This window comes from Amphiura filiformis, chromosome 19 (assembly GCF_039555335.1).
Source record: "Amphiura filiformis chromosome 19, Afil_fr2py, whole genome shotgun sequence".
Taxonomy (NCBI): Eukaryota; Metazoa; Echinodermata; class Ophiuroidea; order Amphilepidida; family Amphiuridae; genus Amphiura; species Amphiura filiformis.
In genome coordinates this window covers 59,416,739-59,430,749 of record NC_092646.1, presented here as the reverse complement: position 1 = coordinate 59,430,749, position 14,011 = coordinate 59,416,739, and the positions used below count along the sequence as shown (strand labels likewise).

Sequence of the window (14,011 nt, the reverse complement as noted above, 5' to 3'; positions counted from 1 at the left end):
AAAGTGTCAAAGTTAATGCTCTGCATGCTAGCTATCGGCTTCAACAAAAAAGTCCAAGTTTTAAAATATTTTCTCAAAATATCAAGCACTATCTCAAGAACCACTGTAGGCCTACTCTTTATAGGTTTGTTTGTACTAATTTTAATGCATTTTACATGCTGATTCCAACTATGGTCATGAAAAAGTACAATTCTGAAAAAACGTTTCGTCTGCAGTCGAAGTAATTATTTAAAGGACATCCATTAACATGATTAACGAAAGGCAGTATCAGCGACCATAGTTTCGACTATTTTTGTTTTTATTGGTTGTTCTTTTTATAATTTGTATTCCACCATTGAGTTATCACTTTACAAAAAAAAAAGAGTATAACAAGTATCATTGAATAAAAACAAAATAATAACTACATGCGTATAATTGTTACGGTTTGATCATTGATGATCACTATAACCAGTTAGGGTCCCCAGCAAATACAATATTTTTTCGAGTGACATCATTTGTTAGAAAAGGCTGCCAGAAAAAGGTTGCCAGAAAACTGTTTAAATGTCGGATTATATTATTAAGGGTATAAAATGTTTTCATAACATTCGATAACCCGTTTTGTGATAACTTACTGCAATATTCTAAGATAAGTGTTGACAAAATTCATGTTGGCAAAAATGTTAGCAAAAATATTTTACAATAACATTTTGAAAACATTTTAAAAACATTTTTGTAGTGTGTTTTCACACAAAACGTCTTAAAACGTTTTCTTCACCATTATATAACAGGTAATGTTATAAAACCATTTTTACCAAAACCAAAAATCCAAAATATAACTTGTTAAAAACGTTTTGAAAACGGTCTGTGTTTGCTGGGTCATTATACTAAATTAGTAAGCATATGACTTACCCTGATGATGACACTGATTAAAGGAACCGTTCACAAACACTGTTAGGGGGGTCTGATGCATAAAAAGGGGGCCTGAAAAATGTTGACCCTCCTAAGGGGGGGGGGGGGCTGAAAAAAATGACCACAAATTTTCCTGGGAAAATTGAGTTTATATGCTTTGCTATGGGGTTAACCCATAATTTTCATGTTAAAAAGGGGGGCCCTGAAATTTTCGAGGTCTATAAAGGGGGGAGGGGGGCGAAAAAAATTTTCGCGATGAAATCTTTTTGCATCAGGGCCCCTTAACAAGTGTTTGTGAACGGTACCTTATTATTATATTGTTAAAAGCTATCGCGTTATTATCTTATTATACTTTTATGCATACGATTCTCTCCGTTTGACTTAATCTGACTTTGAATTGAGGAATAAAATTACTTTGAAAATCAAATAAATAGTGGAAAAAATCATGTCGAGCCTCTTTCAATCACAGAATAATGAATAAGTGTCCATTCTATTCACATAAAAACTTAAATTTCGGCATATCAATATTTTGAATGCTTAGACTTGTTCCAAGTCTTTGATTTTTGTGACTCGATTGTCAGAAAACATGGCGAAAATTCATAGCTTTAGCTCTTTTTTCAAGAAATTAGTAAAATAGTGAACGAATTATTTCTTTTATCTCCAGTTAGGACAAAATAAATTGTAAGGATATTGAGCTATGTTTCATTTGGCAGAACTTAAATCCCAACAAATTAGTACTGTATTTTTCTGGAATGGGGAGTAGACTAGTAATCTATAGGCAAATGTAGAAACTATGGAGCTCAGACGAAAATTTAGCAATAAAACAACTCGAGACTGGAGACCTCTGCAAAAAAGTGCTTTTTGATACAATGCGTGATTGATCGTGACTGACAAAATGGGTTAAAGTCCTCTGAAATGGTAATTTTGACCTTTGAAACGATGAACCTAAGACAACGTTATAACGGTCTATGTACCCTGGATAGTACTGGTATACTAGTACCGGTATCATGTAGATCTATGCTGAATACTATTCCGGATATATACAAGCGCACAGTATACCTAAAATGTTGAAGCATTGCAGAACCTGCATCTTTGTAGGTAAGTGCATAAATGAAGAAATATATTTTAGTATAATGCAGAACCAATGCTGTATTAAATATAAACCAGCATGCCACGTTTCGTCACTGTTTTATATAGACTATTACTATAGTATTATCAGGGCTGTCAACTTTTTGGAATTGCTTGGCGTGAGACAGAGGCATACCGGGATTTGCCGACTCCAATGTTCATTTTGTACCATGATTATTTGAGCCACGGCACTCGGGAATGTGAAAAGCAGGGGGGAGGAGCAACAAATTATTCATGGCGATGCGTTAGATTTTACTCATTTTCCAGCTTTTTGCGTGAGATTTACTACCTAGGCGTGAGATTATACTACCTTGGCGTGAGACCGTGAGAAAGTGACCCAATGCGTGAGACTCACGGCCATTGCGTGAGAGTTGACAGCCCTGGTATTATAACGTAGCCCGAAAAAATCAACTATGTTATTGTTAAGCAGGTTGCCGTAGTATCTACGTAAGCTATATTTAAAAAAATAAATAAACAGGTCATAGGGACTCTGCAATACCCTTGTGCAATAATTATTTGTCCTCCCGTGTTAGTTAATTTAAAGATGGTGGGACGGTGGGAGGGGCAGATTATGTTTGACAGGGCAAAAGGAAGGGGTAAACAAAGGGGGTGGGCAGGATATTTTTGGCGAGTCAAAAGGAGTGGGGGCAGGTCATTTTTAGCACATATTCATGGGGTAGGCCTACCTTTTAAATAAGACGTTCTGAGAGGCCTAAGAAAACAGTAACGTTCTAAATAATGCGAAATTCCCTGCTCCCTAGCTACACTGGCATATAGAACTATTATACCATTATATTAAGGTTCGCCATACGTTGTAGGCCTACATTGTATACATTATTGCCTGTCAAACTCATCCTGTGCCATGCCTCGGTGTCAGACAGATCTGAAGGGTCAGGTGGAAGGTAATAGCATCGTGCCTTGTGACATGGTTCAATTACCATACAGCTCAAGACGTACATCTAGCCTAAAATTTCTGAGTAGGAGTTTTTTGTATATATATTTTTAAAAGTTAATTTTGTAACAGATGCACAAAGAACTAAGGGAGCGATCATTATTTACGACAGAGGGAAATGGGCATTTTGAGGGGGAAACCGGTTTTTTGGGGGGGATCTTGATGGGGGGAACGCGAACTTTTTTTGTTGAACCAGGAGGGGGAATGTTAAGTTTTATATGGAGAAATTCGGGAAAACAAGGGGAATCCGAAAATTTTGAGCGGACGCGAAGGGGGGGGGGGACGCCCAGTTCTTGTCGAAGACAATCTTTGTCTAATATGAAATCGTGTCTTCCTTAAAGGGAAACTATTGCAGATACTTATTCTGAAATGTTGGTAATATATGGGAAATAAATGAAGAGTACTAAAAGTACGTTCTCTGATTCCCGCTTTTTATAAAGTTCTGACCATAGGTCTGGTATGTGGAGATCCCGTAGCGCAACCTCGAGTGAAAAGACAGAATGTGAAGCCTTATGAGCCAGCCAAACCAAAGAATGGAGATCTACGAGACTGTACCATTACACCACCGGTAAGAATTAAGATAATCTAATTCCGTATGATAATTTATTATAGGAGGCGAATGGTAAGACAAATATTCAGGCCATCACAAAAATATACGTGATCCAGCCATACAGATAAAAACAAAATTTAAACTGCAAGTTTAGATTTCTCATAATTTTCACTCTGAAAAGGGGTAAAAACGTTTTAATAATATTAAAATGTCGGGTTGTATAAAGGTCATCATAACGTTTTAAAACGTTTTGTATGAAAACACACTACAACAATATTTTTAAAATGTTTTCAAAAATGTTATTGTAAACTATTTTTGCAAACATTTTTACAAAATATTTTGTAAATACTTAAATAACATTATGTTGAAATATTTGACCCCAACAAACACAGAAATGTTCTTAAAATGGTTTTTTTTTTTTTACCTGTTAATAACATTTAAATGTCGGGTTATATAAAGGTCATGAAAACGCTTTTAAAACATTATTGCAAATATTTTGGGCAAACATTTTTCGCAAAATATTTTTGTAACCCCAAAATAACATTCTGTTTAGAATGTTTTGTATCAAGTTTCAAGAATGTTTTTGGAAGGTTATTAAAACGATTTTATAACCTTTATAATTATAACCCGACATTTAAACGTTTTCTGTAAAACATTTTTGTTTGCTCAGCAGTAGATTATCAGAAAATGTTTTTTAAGGTTATGAAAACGTTTTATACTCTTAATATACCCTTTATATAAACCCGACATTTAAACGTTTCTGACAACCTTTTATAACCTTTTGCGAATGAAAACGTTTGCTGCCCCCCCTTTATCATTTATTTTTGTGCAAAGATTGGTGAATAAATATGTTTAAATGCATGCTTGAACTATATTTTGTACTTTGTTCACAAAATTACAAAAAATGACTTAGGCAATTTAATAGCGTAGCAGGCTGACGATATATTTCTCACTGACAAAGATGATTTGTCATTTTTGAAAGCCAATATCTAAGTGTGTCAAACTACATATTATTTATGGGGACTTTAAAAGCGCATTATTACTATAATTACATATATATTTTTACCATAACCAATTATTTAATTTGTATTCACTTCTCTAAATCTCCAAGTCTAAATGCAGTGTCCTAGATGCAACGTATACATGAGGGGCAATTATTTAAAATGCATTATCCGCAGAATAGTGGATGAAAGTCAAGGATATGACAAGATCATTGTGTAAACCATTAAGCCATTTAATACCATAATATGTTTTTGTTTATGGTAACAGTATATTTTTTTATTTCATGATGCAGTTTTGTCTACAATAGAATTCACCACGACCTTTGCATGACTTAAACCCCATTACGAGCGATTAAACTAAGATAACACTCATTGAAAACAGCTCAACTATATTAAATCAGATCTTCTCTGGTTAATTCCACACTACACATATGTTTATGTTTTACCTGTGCGATATTGCAATGAGCTGGTATTATAGTTTCAGTTGGGTGAACGATTATAAAGCAAACTTTTTCACCAAAAGTAAGAGATCGATGTTTACCTTGTCAATTTCTCAAAATATGTGTTCCGTAAAATGACGCACATTTGCACTTTTTTTGCATTATATTACTCTCGTATTGTGAGGTATCAAACAGCTGAGGTGCTGCATTTTGGCCCGTAAAGGCATACATTATAATGAAAGACAAAGATAAAAGACTAGCTTGCGTCTGACGTCACTGTCAATCAAATTCTCTACGATCCTTGATTGGCTAATAGCGCGTATAAGGAAGGTCGATTCATCTGACTGGTGCCGATCGGAGAAAAGGAATAGCAGTGAATGGAGAAAAATTCGAAAAATTACGTACTCTTACAAGGCAAAAGCAACTTTTCTAGGCATTGTTGACATGGTGCCTTCACCAAAGAAAGTTTCCTAGTATAAACACCTAACTTTTGAAATGGTTTGTATGTTTAAATGTGCAAAATTAACAATAAGGCGACCGGTTATATACCGCCGCGTTCAGCAACTCATATCATCATGACACTTGTAAACAAACCGTGCTCGGAGTTTGATTGACAGATGACGTCAAACGCAAACTAGTCTTTTTATCTTTGTCTTTCATTATAGTGACATTTCTTGTCCGCCATTTTTATAATGTGCGATGTCTATTGAATGGACCTTTAAATCAAGATGCAGTGGGCAATGCGAAAATGGAGGATTAATTACACTTCCAGTCAATATATTTGGCTATTCCAGATCAAATCCACACATCTCCTTTGGAAGACACCACCTTAACCATGTTAATATTCCACACAGGAAGTGTGAATTTCAAATGAGGTTACCGGAATGAGTGACTCCGGAATGAAACCCCCAGTTGGGGAAAATTAAGGTCATGTCTTCCATAAGGGGTAAGGATTTCAACTTGAATAGCCAAATCTGCCAAACCTCGCCATCGTTTTTAGCTGAAGAAGGCCGTTAATTTCAGTTAGGGACGAAATCAAAACTCGACCACCGGTGGACTGGCTGTTACCGGACCGGACGGACGGATGGTCGACCGCCGGTCGATGTTTGATTCTATCCCTTATTCGTACGTGTTTATGTTTTGTTTTGCAGTATTTACCGCCTACAGTGATCGACACAGAGGCTCGTCTTGCTGCATTACGCACTGACATGACGACGACAGGTATCCAAGCTTACATCATACCTACTGAGGATGCGCACCAGGTAGAACAAAATGGCGGCAGTGGTATTCCACTGGTGTATTAGATTTGAGAATAATGCTCATTGCATCACCTCAAATTTGGAATTTTATCTATGTGTATTTTTAAAAGGAAATACTCCACAATTTATACGTTAACGTTCTTCAACAATTATTAAATGCATTAGGACTTCTAAATAACTTTCATATTTTGATGAAATTCACACTTTTAAGTTTGAGGCATTCAAGTATTGTTCTATCTTTATTTTTTTCTTAATTGTCATCTTCAGCTTGAACATTCGCTGACAAAAATATCCTAGTTTTGTGTATTGAAAAAGTAAGAAAAAAGGTAATAACAAAAAAAAATCCACATTAGAACATATCTCGAAAAACAAGGTCACATTTGCTAGGTAATTTCTTTCACTTCTCTATTGCCCAAACAACACGAGTAAATTGCACACATATTAATTATTCTTTATTGTCTATCAATTTTAGAGTGAATATGTCGCTGAACATGACAAGCGTCGTCAATACATCTGCGGATTTAGCGGCTCTGCTGGTATGTCATTGCCATCATTTATCTCTCAAGAACGTGCCATATGTCTGTAGTCGTCTCATTCGTAGATGTAATACTGCAATCTGTACATGTATTGTGCCAAACCCGAACCCCGGTACCGTTTATATAGGTATCATACACTACTGCCCAGCTATTTGTGGCTACTCTAGAGTACCAATGCAGCACCAATCCAGTACCAGTGTATGTACTGTACGTGTGATTCCGATGAGTGTACTCTAGAGTATCTTCAGTCAGGGGTACTCTAAGGGGTACTCTAAAGTACCAATGACGTAGTTGCGCGGCAGTGTACCTCGGGGCGAGAGCAGTATGTATAGGGTATAGTAGTGGTTTAACCAGTTGGTGTTTTATGAGCTAATGGTTGAAGGATAATAGAGTGGAATTATCTACTTATAGTCTCTATTAGGTGCACATGGGATAAAGAAAACACATCTTGCAACTCTAAAGTCGGGATCCATATCCCAGTATTGATATGCAATATGAGTATGACATTACGTTACCCTTCTCCTTATGAAATTGCCAATTTCTCTCGACGGCTTACCTCCCATATGAATATGTATGTCCATGCATGAGGTGACCAGCTTGGAAAAATGGTGAGCGCGAGTGGTATGTTGTATTTAACTGCCTGTAATCCTACCACAGCCCCCCCCCCCTCCTCCCACACATACCACCACCACCAAAATACTCTATTAAGGTAACAAAAATACTGTAATAATTATTGATACAATATATTATAAAGAACAATAATTTATTTTTTTCTATGTTTTTTGTAGAAGCAGTAATATTTAGTAATATTTTTAATACCGGTGCTCCTTGAAAAAAAGGAATTTCCATCATATTATTAAAAAGCCCGATATCGTTCGAATTGGCCGTTTTTTTTTTCTTTAGGATTTTTACACTGCTAATTGTACTCATTTTGTCCATTGATTAATGTGGTTTCCAAGTACACCCAGCAAGTGGACCACGGAATTCATTTTCTGGACATATGAAGAGCTTTGTTGCAAAACCCCTTACATCCACTTTTGACTTTTTGAGAAAAACAGCTTTTTTAATTGTGCAAGTATTACTTGTTCGATTTGATTCAATTTGGGTTTGGATACTAGTGTTGATGAATAGAAACTAAATGAATAGGTTTGGTAAAATTTTCAAGCCTTCCTATTTATTTTATTATTTTCTTTATATCGCACCTTTTGTGGATGTAAGGGGTTTTGCAACAAAATAAATTAACCCCTTTTCTAGAAACCACATTTGCAATCAAATTTGAGCCCATTTGTTTGTACTACATTATGTAACTTGACTAATGCTTTGAAAATCAAAAAGAAAAATTGAAATATCTCATTTACTTTTTTAATTATGAATTTTTAATTAAATTCGGGAAAATGGCATTTTTGGGGTATTTCCGAAGCTACACCTTTTGTTAATTAAAATGATTTTTTTTCAAACGTAGTGACCCAAAACAGTTCCTTTTGGTTTTAATAGGTGAAGAACATTCCAGGCTACCATTATACATCAAAAAATTTAAAACAAAACAATTCTATATTCATTTTAAGTTCAGATTTCCGGAAATTCCCTAAGATTTCCCAAACGGGAAATATGCGATAAGTCCGGAAGGGAAGGTAGTATGAAGGTCAAACAACCACCAAAATGTGTATTTTTACCCACACTATAATATTATGCCAATAACTCAATTTGGCCAAAAGTGGATGTAAGGGGTTTTGAAACAAAGCTCTTCATATATAAATACCATGCATTTTGGTCTAAGATGACCAAATTTTAATTAACTAAAGCTCACCATGTAATATCAGTAATGACACAAGATGACCTTATTCGGTCCAGCTTACCGGAAAGTGACCCTTGCTTGAAATAATTGTCTGCCCTTGTCGAAATTTGATAGAGATTTGATACATATCAAAACTCTATCAAACGGAATTCTACAGAATTGGGACATCATTTGATAGACTGTTTGATAGAGTATTTGATAGGTATTTGATAGGATCTATCAAAACTCTAGCAAAAACAAGGAAAGTCCATATTTGATAGAAATTTGATATAAATCTATCAAACTCTATCAAATGTGTCCAAATTTGATAGAATTTGATAGAATATAATAAATTGATGCATGTGATTTTCAGCTAAAGTCTATGAAATGTTTAGGTGGATTGTCACACTCCTATCAAAACCATATCAAATATAATATATTTCTGTCATGCATCTCTATCAAATGTCTATCAATTTTTCAGCTTGCAGCTGCCAAATTGTTAGCTGGCTATATCGAACCTCTCTACTATCAAAAGTCTATCAAACACTCCCACTCTTTTATATATCAAAAGTATATCAAACTTTTAGCTGGCTGACGAACCCCTCACCTATCAAAAGTCTATCAAACACCTCCACTGGATAACGATCCTCTCCCCTATCAAAAGTCTATCAAACACTTGCAATCTTCTATATATCAAAAGTCTATCAAATTTTTAGCTGGCTGACAAACCTCTCACCTATCAAAAGTCTACCAAACACCTCCACTGGATAACGATCCTCTCCCCTATCAAAAGTCTATCAAAAACCTGCAATCTTCTATATATCAAAAATGTATCAAATTTTTAGCTGGCTGACGAACCTCTCACCTATCAAAAGTCTATCAAACACCTCCACTGGATAACGATCCTCTCCCCTATCAAAAGTCTATCAAACACTTGCAATCTTGTATATATCAAAAGTCTATCAAATTTTAGCTGGCTGACGAACCTATCAAAAGTCTATCAAACACCTCCACTGGAGAACGATCCTCTCCCTTATCAAAAGTCTATCAAACACTTACAATCTTCTATATCAAAAGTCTATCAAATTTTTAGCTGGCTATCGAGTCTCTCCTGTATCATAGAAAAAGATTTGGGGGGTATTCGGGTTTTGCTTTGAATGCATCCAAAACTTCAGTTGGGTGATATAGGCTTGCTATATAGACACGCTTTATTGCGCGACGCATGCACTGCGTACAGGTAACAATGCCAAAGCGTATTATCACACAGGCTGTTTCCGCGCATGGTGTGTACACACTTAAAACTACGGGGTCAAAAAATGACCCAAACGGGGTCATTTTTGACCCCAGCATAGTTATCAACTAAACACCATACCACTAACGGGGTCATTTTGACCCCATTGGTCGGGGTCATTGCAATGACTACGTATTTGGGTCAAATAGTAACCCCATTGGGGTCAAAATATTACCACATTTCGGGGTCAAATGAAATGACCCCTTCAAAAGGGTTGCCTTATTGGGTTACTTAATGACCTCATTTCGGGGTCAAATGAAATGACCCATTTGAAAGGGTTGTTATATAGGGTTACTCAATAACCACATTTAGGGGTTGTTTGGATTTTTTTAGTAGGCCTATGGTCATGCTGGTCCCACCAGGACATAAGTGTGTTTCTGCACAGAGAAAGCATTAGGCCTACATAAACAGCAAACTGCAAAATGCATCTGTGTATCACACTCACACACAGTCAGTCATCGCCTATGACAGTTCACGTATTATAAGCTTACATGATATAAGCTTATAACAACTGCAGCCAAGACACCAGCCACGACAGCATGAAATTGAATGAATCTGCGTGCATAGACAAGGGTCTATGCATCCTTGCAGTCTCACTTTTCAACTAACTTTTCATATTCCATCATGCAGACAAGCACACACGACAATCCACTGAGCTGCACAATCAGAACAAATATGGCGCTGATGTGACCACGTGAGCCGATGCACACCGTGTGTGCAAATAGTTCCGAAATGCAAGTCATTATAAAGTTGACAAATTGGGTAACTTCGGTCAAAAAATTAGTTTTATTTATTAATCAACAAACTATAATTGCAGCTCATGTTTAAACTCATTTATGAATTGAGATTTTCAAAGCTGAAGATTGAAACTGATATCAATGCGCGACGGTATCGGCAAAATGACCACTAAGTTTTTGACCACGTTCGTCGTGGCTAAAATGACCTCGTGAATGTGGTCAAATTAAAACAGTACAACCCCCTTGAAGGGTCAAAACAACCCCAAACGTGGTCAATTCAAAATGACCACGGAAAATATAACCCCGTAGTTTTTAGTGTGTAAGGACCCAAATACCCCAAATTTCTCCGCGTGTTACCTGTTTCAGGGTATCGTTTTAGCCAAGGGTTAGGCCTAAATCCTTGTTTAGGGTGTTTTTCAAAAGTCGATTAATATCGCGGATGGTGTACAAGCCACAATGGGAGTGACACCCCCCCCCCCCGGAAATCACTCCACGATTTATGTACCAGTGAAATTCGGATAGAATATTCCACCGCTTATTTGAGTGTCTACATGAAGGAATCTGAGAAAAAATCTCAATATTTTATTTCAGAGGTGAAGTTTTGGCACGAATTTGAACAACGTCCAGTTTCAAATATTGACATGATTGAGTCATTTTTTAGGTTAAATTTGCACCTTTTTTCTTTGCAGCAAATAGCAAAAAAAGTAGATGGTCACCAATATATTCTGTTAAAAGAATAATATTCTACATGTGATAAGCTTTAATTTGATACCAAACTTTTTTATATATAGTATGTTTTTGCAGTGACAAAACGCCATCCAAACGTGTGTATTTTCCTGTGCATTTCAATGGCGCTCTCACAAGCCCATCTTTCACAAGCATTAACAAGCTTGCAATACGCATACGTATGCCAAGTGTGCGCATGGTGCGATATAGACATTCCAATTTGCAATTGCAAATTAACTCATGATCATGAACTGTGCAATGTGCATCTTGTGAGTATGGTACATCATGTACATGTAGTATATGTACCAAATTAATGTGTGCCGTAGTATCATGCAAACAATTTTTAGTATCGATTCAGATAGTAGGTATAAGCTTATCAATTTTATTTTAAAAATTAATCAAAATGTTGACTGTATATAGCCTACTTACAGTTTAGTACACACCCCAGGTACACACACCTCGGGCTGCCATAAAATTCCTTTTCTGTAACACAAAATTTGCCCCAAATTTTGAAAAAACTGCAACTCCAACTGTCATGACCGTTTGAAATGTGAAAGCTGCCATGGTATTGACGGTTGTAGATCCCCCTTTTCTAGGAGCACCATGCAGTCATATTTGATAGGAATTTGATAGTGTCTAAAAGTCTAAAATCATCTAAGTCATATTTGATAGGAATTTGATAGTGTCTAAAGTCTAAAATCAGCAAAGTCATATTTGATAGACATTTGATAGAATTATTTTTGATTTAAGTCATATTTGATAGGAATTTGATAGTGTCTAAAAGGTCTAAAATCAGCCAAGTCATATTTGATAGACATTTGATAGAATTATTTTTGATCAAGTCAAATTTGATAGGAATTTGATAGTGTCTAAAAAGTCTAAAGTCATATTTGATAGACATTTGATAGAATTATTTTGGATTGAGTCATATTTGATAGGATTTTGATAGATTATTTTTTGCTTAAGTCATATTTGATAGGAATTTGATAGGAAAAAACAAATTTGATAGAGATTTGATACTATCAAATCTATATCAAAATATGATTTGATAGGGTTTTGATACATCAAAACCCTATCAAATGCTCATTTAATAGACATTTGATATACATTTGATATATATTTGATAGTTAAATTTCTGCAAGGGTGTCAAATCGTTATTGTATTATGACAGGGCCGTGGTATGGAATGAGCTAGTATTATCCCTTTGATCAGTAAAGACGTTGAGAAATTCCATGTCCGTAAAGGATTCTTTAATGTAATAGAAAATGATAGGATGTCACTTGTCGGATAACTGTCCACTTGCTCGATTCAATATTATATATTCATTTTTTACATTGTACAATATTCTGATAATACCATTAAATTGAACTTTTGAATAATACAGGGTGAGTAAAAAAAAGTGCAATAGAGCAAAGAATCGATATTTATGTAAGAACCAAGTTGAACTTTTCCATTATTGAAAGTTGTTATAAATGCCACACTCAATAGTCACCTTCTGTGAAAAAATGAGACGATTCGCTACTACCGTTTAATTTGTATGAGTCATTTTGCTGCGATACCAAATTTCATTATTTGTCCATGAGGTACCATGTATTTTGAATAAGAGCACACAATGCACGATAAAGGCACCAGCTCTGAAACTAACTTTAACTTAAATAAGGTTGATTTTTGCGTTACTTTAATTTTTTTCTGTTCAAACAAACTTTCTAACATTACTTTAAGTCCTTCATACCTCAATCGACTCCAACTCTAGTTTTTTAACCCCAATATGTCCAACTTACTGGATATTTTGTAATTCACTCCACATCCATTTGCGCGCATTTCATTTCGACATTTGAAAAACCCGCCTACAAATTTATATGTTTTTGATAAAGAATAAATATCTTTAAAGTAAAGGGAAAATGAAAATAACAACAAATAATGTTTCTTCTCCTGAAACAAGACCAAGGGCAATAACACTTTGGGTGCTCCATTTTATTTCAATGCAATGAGCATAAGAAAATGCCGTGGTTCCAAATCTACCTTACACAGAGTGGGCTGACATTCAAATTTTGGATGTCTCTTGGACAAACATTAAAATTGGGTATCGCTATAAAATGTGTCATAAACACCAAACGGTAAATGCTAATTCCTTGATGTTTTCACACATGATCTCTAATGGATATGTTGTGTACAAAATGTTTTAAAACCGAACAGGTTCAGCTCGGTTCTTAAATAAAAATGGATTCTTTTCTCTATTGCACTTTTTTTTACTCACCCTTCACTTTCGCTTATTATGAAAATGAGAAAATGAAGCAAGTTTAAAACACTTTTTGTCCATATCTAAATCATTTGTATTGATCACGTTACATTGTATAAGGTAATGTTATTAAAATAACTATATATATCACCAAGAGGAAACGCTTTGCTTATACGAAACTTTAAAGTACAAGTAGGTAATTGGACTGTGCATCCTGCACAAGAACAAATAGATACAATGGAGAACGATTACTCGCTACAAGAGGAAACTGAATATAATTAATAAGAAAGAAGGAACAGTTTACCACCCGTTTCAAACGTTTTAAATAAGTTATATTTTGGGTTTTGATTTAGGTAAAAACGTTTTAATAACATTAAAATGTCGGGTTATATAAAGGTCATGAAATCGTTTTAAACGTTTTGCATGAAAACACACTACAACAATATTTTTAAAATGTTTTCGAAATGCCATTGTTAACTATTTTTGCAAA

The 14,011-nt window shown here is 35.2% G+C and overlaps 1 protein-coding gene across 1 annotated transcript in view; it reads left to right on the top strand.

Annotated features, from left to right (window-relative positions):
• The first annotated feature begins 1,701 nt into the window (after positions 1-1,701).
• LOC140141574 (xaa-Pro aminopeptidase 1-like) overlaps positions 1,702-14,011 on the top strand; it is a 51,226-nt gene continuing 38,916 nt past the window's right edge. Inside the window, exons 1-4 of the mRNA XM_072163485.1 lie at positions 1,702-1,986; positions 3,409-3,536; positions 6,111-6,221; positions 6,691-6,754. Coding sequence (XP_072019586.1) covers positions 1,953-1,986; positions 3,409-3,536; positions 6,111-6,221; positions 6,691-6,754 — 337 coding nt within the window. The 5' untranslated portion in view covers positions 1,702-1,952. The remainder of the gene's footprint in view (positions 1,987-3,408; positions 3,537-6,110; positions 6,222-6,690; positions 6,755-14,011) is intronic.